The 12,452-nt window shown below is 40.1% G+C and overlaps 1 protein-coding gene across 8 annotated transcripts in view; it reads left to right on the forward strand.

Annotated features, from left to right (window-relative positions):
- Positions 1 to 5,739: 5,739 nt before the first annotated feature.
- APH1B (aph-1 homolog B, gamma-secretase subunit) overlaps positions 5,740 to 12,452 on the forward strand; it is a 73,972-nt gene continuing 67,259 nt past the window's right edge. For 5 of the 8 annotated variants that reach the window (XM_045822033.1, XM_045822038.1, XM_045822032.1 and 2 more), the window contains exons 1-2: positions 5,740 to 5,923; positions 7,260 to 7,430. In XM_045822033.1, the coding sequence (XP_045677989.1) occupies positions 5,811 to 5,923; positions 7,260 to 7,430 (284 nt within the window). In that variant the 5' untranslated portion in view covers positions 5,740 to 5,810. Of the gene's footprint in view, positions 5,924 to 5,950; positions 6,223 to 6,631; positions 6,701 to 7,259; positions 7,431 to 12,452 lie in introns of those variants that run through there. The other 3 variants (XM_045822035.1, XM_045822034.1, XM_045822036.1) reach the window with 3 other exon arrangements.

Here is a 12,452-nt window from a genome sequence, read left to right on the forward strand (position 1 = left end):
CTCACCACAATCACTCGCCTCAAGCTCCAGCAAAGAGGCGCTCCAGGGACACATGGGGAGGAACTAAATTGTCTGGCTTCAGGGCAAGGGCAGGAGGGGCAGCTTTTTCCAGGACTAAAATGCACACAGGCACTGTTATTCCTTTGTTAAGCCCTCCCCCATACACATCGAGCAGGTGCAGGCAGGAATCAAGTCTGAGTCTCCATTAACCTCTCTCTTCCCCGACCCTGAGACCTTACCCCACACAATTCTCATGCCTGGCCTGAACCTCTCTGAGAGGCCAGTCCACACAAGGGCTGTCCTGGGCCCACACTACAGGCTTTCCTAAAATCTCTCAAAGATCCACAGACCCCAAGCAAGCAGTAGTTGTCCTTGCTGTGTCCCATACCTTTTGCTACGTGTCCCCAAGCTGGACACTAGTGGGCAGCTGAGCTGGGTTCATTGTCTAAACACTCCTAGATGCCTCCAAGCCCAGCACAAACAGCTACCAACGGCAGAAGGTAGAACCTTTTTAGGTTCTACCAGGTGACCCTGGGCCCGGACACAGGCAGTTACCGACTTTGGCATGCACTGGAGCCCCTCCCAAGAGGCTTCAGAACACACCAGAGCACCACCCAATTAGTTCCATAAATGACACCCCAAAAGTGGATTCAGCAGGCACCAGAGCCCTGCTACAGCAAGATTACCCAGCAAGCCTGCCATTTAGAATCAAAGGACGTGTAAAGAGCTTCCCAGACAAGAAAAAGCTGAAGGAGTTCATCACCACCAAGCAATTATAAGAAAAGTTAAAGGGGCTTCTTTAGAAGAAAAAAAATCAATATGAATAAAAATATTACAAAGAAAAAAATCTTGCTGACAAAGGCATATAATAAGAGCAATGGATCAACCACCATAGTACAAAGGCTAAAAAGCAAAAACAGGATGATCACATGTAATTACAAACTAGGAGATACACACAAACACACAATAGAAAAACATAAATGTAAATATGCAGGGGTTGAGTAAAAACGGTAGTGATTCTAGGCTGTTCAAATTTAAGTGACCATCTACTTAAAAGAGACTGCTGTCCACATAGCTTGACATATATGAAGCACATGGTAACCACAAACCAAAAGTCTGTAAGAGATATACTAGAAATAAAGAGGATGAAATCCAAACACAGCACCACAGAAAGTCATCACCATGCAAGAGAAGAGAGCAGGAGAATAAGAAAGAAACGAAACTACAAAAACAATCAGAAAATGATTAATAAAAATGGCAATAACTACATACTTATCAATAATTGCTTTAAGGACAAAATGCTACAATCAAAAGATGAATGGATAGTTCTTTCAGTTACCATCTTGTTTCCACATTTGTTAACCATGCAAAATACCTGGTGGAACCATCACCACACCAATATTACATGAAATGTTAAAGGGACTTCTTTAAGAAGAAGAAAAAGATCAAAAATATAAAAAATAAAATGGCACACATGGACAAAAACTAGGGGGAGGGTGGTAATGGGAGGGAAGTGGGGAGAGTTGGGAGGGTGGGCTGGATTAGGAGTAAAAGGGAGAAAACTACTTGAACAATGATTAAAATAAAATTTAAAAAAATTTTAAAAAATTAAATGGCAATAACTACTTACCTATCAATAATTACTTTAAATGTAAATAGATTAAATGCCCCTATCAAAAGACACAGGGTGGCTGAACAGAGAAGAAAACAAGACACATACGTATACTACCTGCAAGAGTCCCACTTCAGATCAAAAGATACACATAACCCTGGCTGATGTGGCTCAGTGGATTGAGTGCCGGCCTGTGAACCAAAGGGTCACTGGTTCGATTCCCAGTCAGAGTACATGCCTGGGTCATGGGCCAGGTCCCCAGTAGGGGGCACTGGAAAGGCAACCACACATGGATGTTTCTCTCCCTCTCCTTCCTCCCATCCTCTTTCTCTAAAAAATAAAGTATTAAAAAAAAGATATACATAGACCAAAAGTGAAGGGATAGAAAAATAGTTCATGTAAATGGAAATGAAAAAAAAAAAAAAAGGCTGAAGTAGTAATACTTACATCAGACTATTACTTGGCCTTAAAAAAGAATAAAATCTTACCATCTGCAACAATATGGGTTGACCTAGATGGTATTATGCTCAGTGAAATAAGTCAGACAGGGAAAGACAAATATTATATGATTTGGCTCATATGTGGAATCTAAAAAACAAAATAAGCAAACAAATGTAATATTGAATGTCAATTGTAATTGAAAAATTGAAAATGTATATAAATATCTTTCCTTGATTTTTTTCCTCTCGCTCAATTCATATAGCTCATCAGTCACCAAATTCTGTTTGCACAGTTTCTAAATCTCTCTTCCATTTGTCTGCTTCCTTCCAGGCTCCTGCTCCTTCCCTGACTCAGGCCACTATCCTCTCATGCCTGCAGTGTGCTGAAGATGTCCTATCTGGAATCCATTTTCATATCTGAACAAAGGAGATCTGGTCATGTCACTCAGCTAGATAAACCCAGGACTTGAGGTAAACTCTAACCTGCTGGGCTTTCCAGTCTTATCTCTCGTCCTTCTCCTCACATTTCTAGGACATCCTGAACTACTTTCTTTCACTTTGAGGCCTATTCACTTGTCCTTCCATTTCTCCCCTACTTCCTAGTTTTGCTAACTTTGAAGATGAGACCTGAATGGGTGAGTGTTATTGTTACCAAAACCTCCCGAGTTTGGGCTGGGTGCCCTCTCCCTTTCCTGTATAGTCTAACAGCATCCTATACCTGCCTGGCTGGCTTCCCCACTAGGCTGTAAGCTCCATAGAGACAGGAGCACATCTGTTTGATTGGTGTATTCCCAATGACCAGCACTTAAAAAAAAGACTTTATTTATTTATTTAGAGAGAGGGAGAGAAACATCAATGTGTGGCCACCTCTCACGCGCCCTGCAGTCCACAACCCAGGCACGTGCCCTGACTGGGAACCAAACCAGTAAACTCCTTGGTTCACAGGCTGACACTCAATTCACTGAGCCACACCAACCAGGGCCATTTTTTTTTTAGGTAACTTCTCATAAGTGCCTTGACTGGGGACCACACATGCAACCTAGGCACATGTCCTGACAGAGAATCAAATCAGTGACCTTTTGCTTTGTAGAACCACACCCAACCAACTAAGCTCCCAATGCCTAGCATTATGCCTGATGCTTAGCAGGCATTCAACATGCACTTTGAATGAATGAATAAATGCTTGAGTAAATATACATCTATCAGCACTGCAAGAAAACAAAGCTCAAGTGAATTCATTACTATATTGTGAATTACCGGTAGCTATGTGAAAGCCTTACTTAATAAATTGCTAAAAGGTGGTATTGCTTTTGCCCTTCACCCCCAACACACACCCAGTTAGTTCTGAGGAATTACCAGACTCAGTATCCATAGTGCGTGCTTACCTCATTCCCCAAGTCACCTTTTAGGGATTTAACTCCCCAAATCACTTAGTACCCTTATATTTTTAGGTCTTGGGGGAAAACTAATGGTACGTTCATAAAAACTTAAGGATTCAATAGTACTGTTACTTAGCCTCAGATTTCTCACATGTAAACAGAATTGTTGGAATCAATGTGAAGTGCTTTCCAAACAGCCATTTAAGGTGCCATTATTCAGAGAAAACTCAAAATAACTTTTTCTAGTAAATAATCATAAATGCTGAAGATGACTATTTTATTGGTTACTTTGCCAGTTCGGTGTAGTTGTTTTCTTCTCTTCTCTTCCAACAGACATCAGTCAAAGATGTCTTCACAGATGGGTGGGGTAGGGGAGACTTCATTGTATTTTCCATTGCCTTCCCATTTTTTAACTGGACTTGGGAACTAAGACTGAACTGAAATATGGTCAAGATAGCATAAATAACCACCCCTGTGACTTAGCTCTGCATGTTGAATTGCCAACTTACAAAGTATTTCATGCAGTTTTAACCAAGACACATAGTAGACCATGGTTAAAATTTGGGTAATCAAATTATTAAAATAGGAATAAAAGAATAAGTCATACTCAGACATCATAGCAGTAATTATAATAAAAAATAGTTGCTATAATTGACTATTAAATTTAGCTCCATGCTTCCTGGAAGTCAAGATAAGGCCTGAATGTGATGAATTAGCTCCCAAACAGTGTATATGAATTTTTCAGGAGAAACAAAACTTTTTTCTAGCCCTGAACTCAAATAGTAAAGCATGGATCTATAGAGATGTTCAACAATGATACTGAATCAGTTTGAGAAAATATGCAGGAAAAATTGTAGATGGCCATTTCTTGTGTAAAAATCTTTATTTATGCCAAGGACACAAACATATTATGCTTCTGTGAAGGCATTTCTGCACAGAGCTGAAATATTGGAGTTGCATTTGATGACTTTGATTCAGGATAGAGCCCCAAAGAATCTAATAATGAGTCACTCCACCACTTAGAAATGTTGTCCCAACCTCAGTTTTGATGGATGCTGGATATTTCAAAACAAATATTTCCATTTACTCCATACTGTGGAGTAAATGGAAATACATATATGCCTATTTTAAATGGGCAAAGATGATATTTTACCATAAAATTAAATACCTGCAGTTGTATTATTTGAGGGACCGTTTCCAGAGGTGACCTACAAAACATCTTCATTTAGGTCCCAACTTTTGCCTACTGGTATTTTTCTTTTCAATGTTAATTTCCAGGAGCTTTATTCATGGCAGACATTAAAGAAGGAATAAGAATGGCTAACACTTACATAGCACTTAATGTGCAGGAACAATCCTCAAAATAACCCATTAGGTATTATTCATATTATTCCCATTATACATGGGGAACATTCTTAGATGTGAATGGTCAGAGAACTTAACCTTCTGGTTTTAATTTTTAAATCTCTTAGAAAATTTAAAATTAATATAAGAGAGCCAATGTTTATAAGTTCCAATTTTTATATTATTTCAGTAACTTAACAGATACTTATTTAGTGAGCACCTTCTAGGTGCTGTGGCAACAGCAAAGAACAAAACAAAGCTCCTGGCCTCCAAAAGTTTATTTTTAATGAGGGAGACAAATGAGCAACAAAAACAGAGCAAGAAGATACTACCATTACTTTTTTGAAGACTCGGGGGTGGGGGTGGGGCGGGGAACAAATAAAACCAGCTCTCCAGCGCAACCCTGACAGCTCGTTCCACCACTGTTTCATCCTTGTACTCTCTCTGTGGGTTATCATCTAGGTACCGTTATCCCAACTTGGGCTTTATACATGATAAAGTACGAAGTTCTCGGAACTATGCAAATGAAAAGATTTGCTTAAAAAAGACCTTTTATTTAGAAATGGAAGCCTGTCCGGCGCTGTTTTTCTTTAGTTGTTTTGGAATCTTAGGGGACCGCCCCTCCCTTAGCAAATGGCAGCCGGCACCGACGGCCTGATTACGTGTTCCTGTAGTACCACGTAAACGCGGACGCTTTGACTCCGGCACTAAAGTCGCCAGTTAACTCAGCCGCCGGATCCAAAAACCGCAGCTTTGCTGGGCCGGGTCCCAAGAAGCTGGATAGGACTGACAGCGAGCGTGAGGCCCACGCCCCACCCCCTCCGCAGTGCATCACCCACCTCCCTGGAGCCCCGCCCCTCCCCAGAGACCCGTCTCACCCTCGCCCTCGCCCTCACCACGCCCAGCCACGCCCAGCCACGCCCTCGCACGCCACGCCACGCCCGTGCCCCACCCCGCGCCAAGTTCCGCTTGCGCCCGGCGCTCCACAGCACCTAACGTCGCTGCCAAGCCCCGGGGCCAGCTTTAGCGGTCGCCATGACGGCAGCTGTGTTCTTCGGCTGTGCCTTCATTGCCTTCGGGCCTGCGCTGGCCCTCTACGTCGTCACCATCGCCACCGAGCCGTTGCGCATCATCTTCCTCATCGTCGGGTGAGGCGGTTGCACTGGGAAACCCGGACCCAGGACTCCCCTCTCCCCGGGGGGTACTGGCGACCCCCGGCGTCCCTACCAAACTGCTGGACTATGTTGGGTTCTGGAGGGGAGAAAGGTTGAGATGAGGAGATCCGAGACCCCGCTCCTCTGGGACTCCTCGCCCGCCTCCAAGGGTCAGCGGGGAAAGAATTAGAGATCCACGACCCCAGAAACCGGGCTCTGGGGAAGGAGCTCACACTGTGGGGTCTCAGAAAGCCCTGATACTTGGCTCCTGAGTTTTTGCGTAGGGTCCGTGGGTGAGTTATAGTGAGTTGTGAAGTCACTTAAACTGTATGAAAAAATGTGGATAAGTTCAAATATGCATGTTTTATTTTTCTGGACACAGGGTTCCCACATTAAGAACTAGGTTCTTACAGGCTTCTGTAATCCCACAGGGGTTAAGAGCCATAGCGCCTGCGCATCGGTGCTTTAAAACATATGGATGCCCAACAATACCCCAGATCAACTAAATCGGAATGCCTAGGGGGTGGGATTCAGGCTGTGGAATTTTTTTTTTTCTTAACTCCCCAAGTGATTCAGTTGTGCAGCCAAAGAGTGGAAACCTGTACACACAGAAGCACATGTCAGTCTCTTTTCAGGAGCTTGGTAAATACCGAACTCTGGTGGTGAATATGGTCATAATCCCAGTTTTCCTCTGCCTGGCAGCTCTTACTGAGGCTTCCCACGTACCCCTACACCCTTGATTCTCACTTGGCACCTGAAGAAACAGCCCTGGTAGGCCAGTGATGTTCACCTTTTCTGAGTTTCTTCACCTGTCACAACTGTATTGAAAGTGCTGCATCACACTATCATTTAAAAAGCATTAGAGATTTGGGCAAAAGGTTATTACTTGTTAAAACTTGTTATAATCATCAAAATCCACAAGAGTGTTGTAAAACCCAGGCTTGGAAAACTGCTCTAGATCAGAGTGCAGGTTTTCAACCTCTGGATTTTATACCACTCTGTTGGTAGAGATGTAGACATTTTTTTTTCTGGAAAAGACACTTATATTGGCACGTTAATGAGCAAAGCATTAATTAGGAAGAGTATCAAATAAAGTTTTCAACCAGACAGTCCTTGGCAGATAGTCTGCAGATAGTTAAATAATAGGGTCACTGAAAAGAGTGATTGTTAGGAAAAATCCCAGATTCCTTCTGGATTGCATGTTCATCTCACCAGGGAAAATTCAACACTGATTAAGAACAGTGGATCCAGAGCATCACTTTACAAATACTTTAAAAAAAGTAATCCTGTACTTACGTTTACTTGTGACTTTTCTCCCACTAATTTTCAGAGCTTTCTTCTGGTTGGTATCTCTACTGCTTTCCTCCCTTGTCTGGTTCATGGCAAGAACCATTACTGAAAACAAAGATGAATCAATACAGAAGTATCTGCTGATCTTTGGAGTGTTAATCTCAGTCCTTATCCAAGAGATGTTTCGGTTTGCATATTATAAACTTTTAAAGTAAGTTAAATATTTGTTGACCTTTTCTCCAGTTAATTTGAATTATGATTTAATAATTTGAAACAATGTAATGGGGTACTTAAGGGTCCATGCCTTCCTTCATAGTTTGAAGCCAAGGGATTAGAACATTTCCAACCTGAAAATACTGAGTAGTTTGGCTTGTGGATATTCCTTCCTTCATTCACTCATTCAGAAATACTCTTTGAGAATTTACCCAATGCCAGTCATCATTCTAGGGACTGGGAATACATCATGATTAAAAGACAGTTTCTGACCTCATGGAAGTTATATTTTAGTGGAAAGAAACAGACAAAAAAGGATGAATAAGAAAGTACATTATATGTTAGAAGTTAGTAAGTGCCATGAAGCAAAAAAAGCTAGAGAAATATAGAAACAACAAAAAAAGTTCCACCTTAGAATTTACATCAGCTTCCCTTTGCCACCTACTAAAATAAAGAATACTTAAAGAGATTATACCTACCATTATTTTGATTGTATTAGGGAAAATAGGTGTTCATTTTGTGATATTTAATGTGATTTCATAGCTGTAATAGAAAAACACATTTTTAAAAAAAAACAGTGCAAATGAGTTCCCTTTAGGGAATGTTAGGCCAGAAAGTAGGTCATCTGGGATTCATGAGGACCTCACGTGAAACCACTGATTTGAAACACAGCTTGAACTTAGAAACATATTTTCTTTCAGGCAGTCATGAGATTGGCTTTGATTATGTAGTAACACTTAGAATGATAAATGTGCTATCTCTTAACATTTCAGCAAATGAGATAGTTCAAACACTCCATGAATTTTGTGAATGTAACCAAGATAGAACCTCAACAGTGTCTCTTATAATAACTTCTGGTAATTTGTTCTTGCTGATATGCTAGGCTTTCAACATTTTTTACTTACTGCTTTTAATAACAGGTATTGAAATTTAATAATGAAGCAATTTAAATTCAAATTGAAAACCATTAAGCCATTGCTTACAAGCAAAAGGTATATCTTAGAAAAGGTTTAAAAATGAAATTTTCATTAGTCCTTAGAAATACTAAAAAGCAACCAACAAATATCAAAGATAAAATATAAGTTTCCATGGGAACACAATATCCTTAACAGATGGACATTCATCTGGTATGCAGCAGTTACTACCATTCCAAAATTAAATTTTACTGTAGAATATTATTAAGATAATCAAAATCTCCCTTCTCCTGACCTCTGCCCCACTCAAGAACCACACAGTCAAATGAAGTCTTTGTCACATGGTAGTCATCTTGTCTCCTCCACAGCTAAACATTCTTCATTTCTTCGCCTGGCCCTCGAAAGACATGTCTATGGCTTCCAAACGTCTTCTAGTCTCTGTTTTTTATGTCAATAGCCACGTGCGTTTTGTCGGTGCCTGGAGTTTACCAGTGCTCGGGACCCAGCGGAGTTCTCGGCTGTGGTCGCAGCAGTGCAGAGGACAGTGGCCCTTCCCATCCTTGCCTGGGTGCTGCACTCTTTAAGAACTCAGCCTGAGGTTGCACTGGGTTTTCCTGTCAGCAACATCTTTGGCTCATGCTGGCATTTTCACATATGATGGTTCTAATATTGAAGCAAAAGTTTGAACAGATTTTCACAGTTTAGGACATGGATTTAGTAAGCCTTTAGGACTTTAGGTTCTAAAACCTGATTTTCCTAGAGCGGCTGAACAGGTATCTGCTTGTTTCTTCACCGTTCCCATCTGAAATATAACTCTTTATTGGCACTACTCGGTGGCTCCAGAGGGCTACACACTGGACATTGGTTGACGTTTTACTGAGGGCAGTGAGGGAACAGGGCCACACGCTGAAGGAATTACAGCCATCAGTCTGCAGGCTCTCGTGCCAGCAAGTTCAGAGAAACCTGTTCGGCTTTCTGGAAAACCATGTTTACTGCTCCCAAAGGGCCTTTGGAGATTTGCAAAAAGATATTAGTATAAACCTGTATTAACAGGTGCCTTTGGTTGCCTTTGCAAAATGCACCTTTAACAAGCCTATGGAATATTGTACAATATCTTTCTAGTAGATTTTAGAAATGTTGGATGCTATGTAGTTATGTGTTAAAACAAATTTGAAAATTGGAATTCTGTATTCATGGCTAACATTTATGTAGATACATTTAAGTTCCTCTCATGCTATGCTACATTCAAATATAGGCACTGGTTTAATCAATATTTTAAGTATTTCACTGCCAAAGTACATTTTGAACATTTAAATTTAAAGTACTGCCTCAATAAAATTTTTGCTATCTGAATTTGATGCCAAGATGAAAATATGGAGAGTTTGCACCAGTATTTTTTTACATATATTGACTGGAATCAAAATATTTATCATTGCAGTTTAATATAAATTTCTTTTTTGGATCAGGCCTTGAGAATAGTACTTCATCTTGAATGAGCAAAATGTAACTTTCAGCCTTACAAAGAGTTGCACTGTGAGAAATTGGATTGTAGCCACAGGTGACAGCCCTTTCTACCTTAATTTCTTTTTTAAAAATCCAAGTTATGATCCTGTATGTACATTGCCTAAAACATACATTAGAATTTTTTTTTGCTTGGATTGAAGCTTTTGCAGTTTTCAATTTTGTTTTGTAATGCTAATACTATATATATTTGGTAATTTTAGAATATCTGCCATTTATTGAAAGAGTTAAGATAATCACTGCTATAATTTCTTAGAAGGCATAAGTAATTTTAGTCCTGGCCAGGTGGCTCAGCTGGTTGGAGCTTGGTCCCATACACTGAAAGGTTGCAGGTTCGATTCCTGGTCAGGGCACATACCTAGGTTGCGGGTTTGATCCCCAGTCGGCATGTGTGGGAGGCAGTCTATTGATGTTTCTCTCTCTCTCTCTCTCTTCTCTCCCCATCTCTGTCTCTCTCTGTCTCTCCCTCACCCTCTCCCTCTCTGTCTGAAATCAATGAACATATCCTTGGGTGAGGATTTAAGAAAAAAAAAAGAATGGTTAAAAGGCATAAGTAATTTAAAAAATTTCTAGAATGCTGTATTTAATTTATATGTACATTTCTTAGTACTGTACCTCTTTTACACACACATGCAAAAAAGAATCAGAACAAATGGGAAAGATAGAATGATTTACCAGTAGTTTTTCAAAGATTGCATGTAAAAAACTTGGGCTTTTTCTTTTTAGTTCTTGGAAACTAGAATGAATGAAAACAAAGAATTTTCCACTTCAGTACAGTGGTCATATTAAGAACACTGTCTCTTATGTCGTCAGGTGTGTTTTCTGTCCATCAGGTACACGGAAGCTGATGGTGGTGTGTACTTTTCACTTTCTGACTTCGACATAGAGAACTGTTAGTGCCATAGACCTTTCCTCCCACAAACTTGTAATATAGAATGAGGAACTTTATTAACTTTGGAGTTTATATATTTAATGTATTTGTTATAGCAGTACTTTGCTATACCAAATAGCAAAAAGCATTTATTCATTACTGAACAATTTATATAAAACAGAAATCCTACAAAATTTATTGATTCTGTTACATCATTATATTCGTTTGTCGATAGAGGTTATTACTACTATCTATGTTTCTAAGCTCTAATTAGCGTTTAACAACATTCCAGTGACAGGTGAATTTACTTTTTAGGAAAATTCGACATTTTAGGTGGTTACTGCTCCAGAGAAAGAAGTTAACAGTCATTTGCTTGTGTCCATGACCAAACGACCCTGCCAAATGGAGAACACTGAAATGGCCAATTGTTTCTTTTGAGTCTAGAAAAATAAAAGACCTTTTTTGTTCTACTTATTACTATTTTTGTTGAACTCTGCATTACCTTTAATTTAATAATACTTATGTTTAGAGTCGATGTAATTTAAATATCCTTTGAGTCAGGATCCTTGTTGCAGGTTTCTAGCCAACAAGGGTTAGTAACAGTGACAGTAGTGGAACCAACCAGCCACACCTTGCATTCCAAACACATCCGTGTTGTCCACAACAGAAGCACAGATGTGACCACTCTGAGGATCACTTCTTATTTAACAGTATTGTAATCCTTCGTTTGGGTATTCATTTAGCTTCTTTTCTGAGGGTAGCATTTTCTTTTTTTAAGATTTATTCATTTATTTTTATTTCATTTATTTATTTATTTATATTTTTCAAGTACAGTTGTCTCTATTTTCCCACCACCACTCCCCCACCCTCACCTCCCACCCTCAATCCTCCCCGCTTTGGCTTTGTCCTTGGGTCCTTTATGCATGTTTCTTGACGGCCCTACCCCTTCTTTTTCCCATTATCCCCTATCCCCTCCCCTCTAGTTACTGTCAGTTTGTTCTTTATTTCACTGTCTCTGGTTATATTTTGCTTGCTTATTTTGTTGATTAGGTTCCACTTATAGGTGAGATCATAGTTTTTGTCTTTCACTGCCTGGCTTATTTCATTTAGCATAATGCTCTCCAGTTCCATCCATGCTATTGTGAAGGGTAGGAGTTCCTTTCTTTCTGCTGCGAAGCATTCCATTGTGTGAATGTTCTGTAGTTTTTTGATCCACTCACTTAGTGATGGGCACTTAGGTTGTTTCCAGCACTTGGCTATTATAAATAGATTCTTTTGAATTGGTGATTCAGGATTCTTAGGGTATAACCCCAGCAGTGGAATTGCCAGATCAAAAGGCAATTCCATTTTAGTTTTTTGAGGAAATTCCATACTGTTTTCCACAGTGGCTGCACCAGCCTGCATTCCCACCAACAATATACCAGGGTTCCCTTTTCTCCACAACCTCACCAGCACTTGTTGTTTGTTGATTTGTTTATGATGACTATTCTGACCAGTGTGGTGTGGCATCTCATTGTGGTTTTAATTTGCATCTCTCAGATGGCTAGTGATGCTGAGCATCCTTTCATATGTCTCTGGGCCCTTTGCATGTCCTCCTTGGAAAAGTGTCTCTTCAGGTCTTTTTCCCATTTTTTAGTTGGATTGTCTGTCTTCCTGGAGTGTATTCATGTGAGTTCTTTATATATTTTGGAAATCAAACCCTTGTCCGAGGTAT

Source organism: Phyllostomus hastatus, unplaced genomic scaffold (assembly GCF_019186645.2).
Source record: "Phyllostomus hastatus isolate PE091 unplaced genomic scaffold, TTU_PhHast_1.1 phas_scaffold_501, whole genome shotgun sequence".
Lineage (NCBI taxonomy): Eukaryota > Metazoa > Chordata > Mammalia > Chiroptera > Phyllostomidae > Phyllostomus > Phyllostomus hastatus.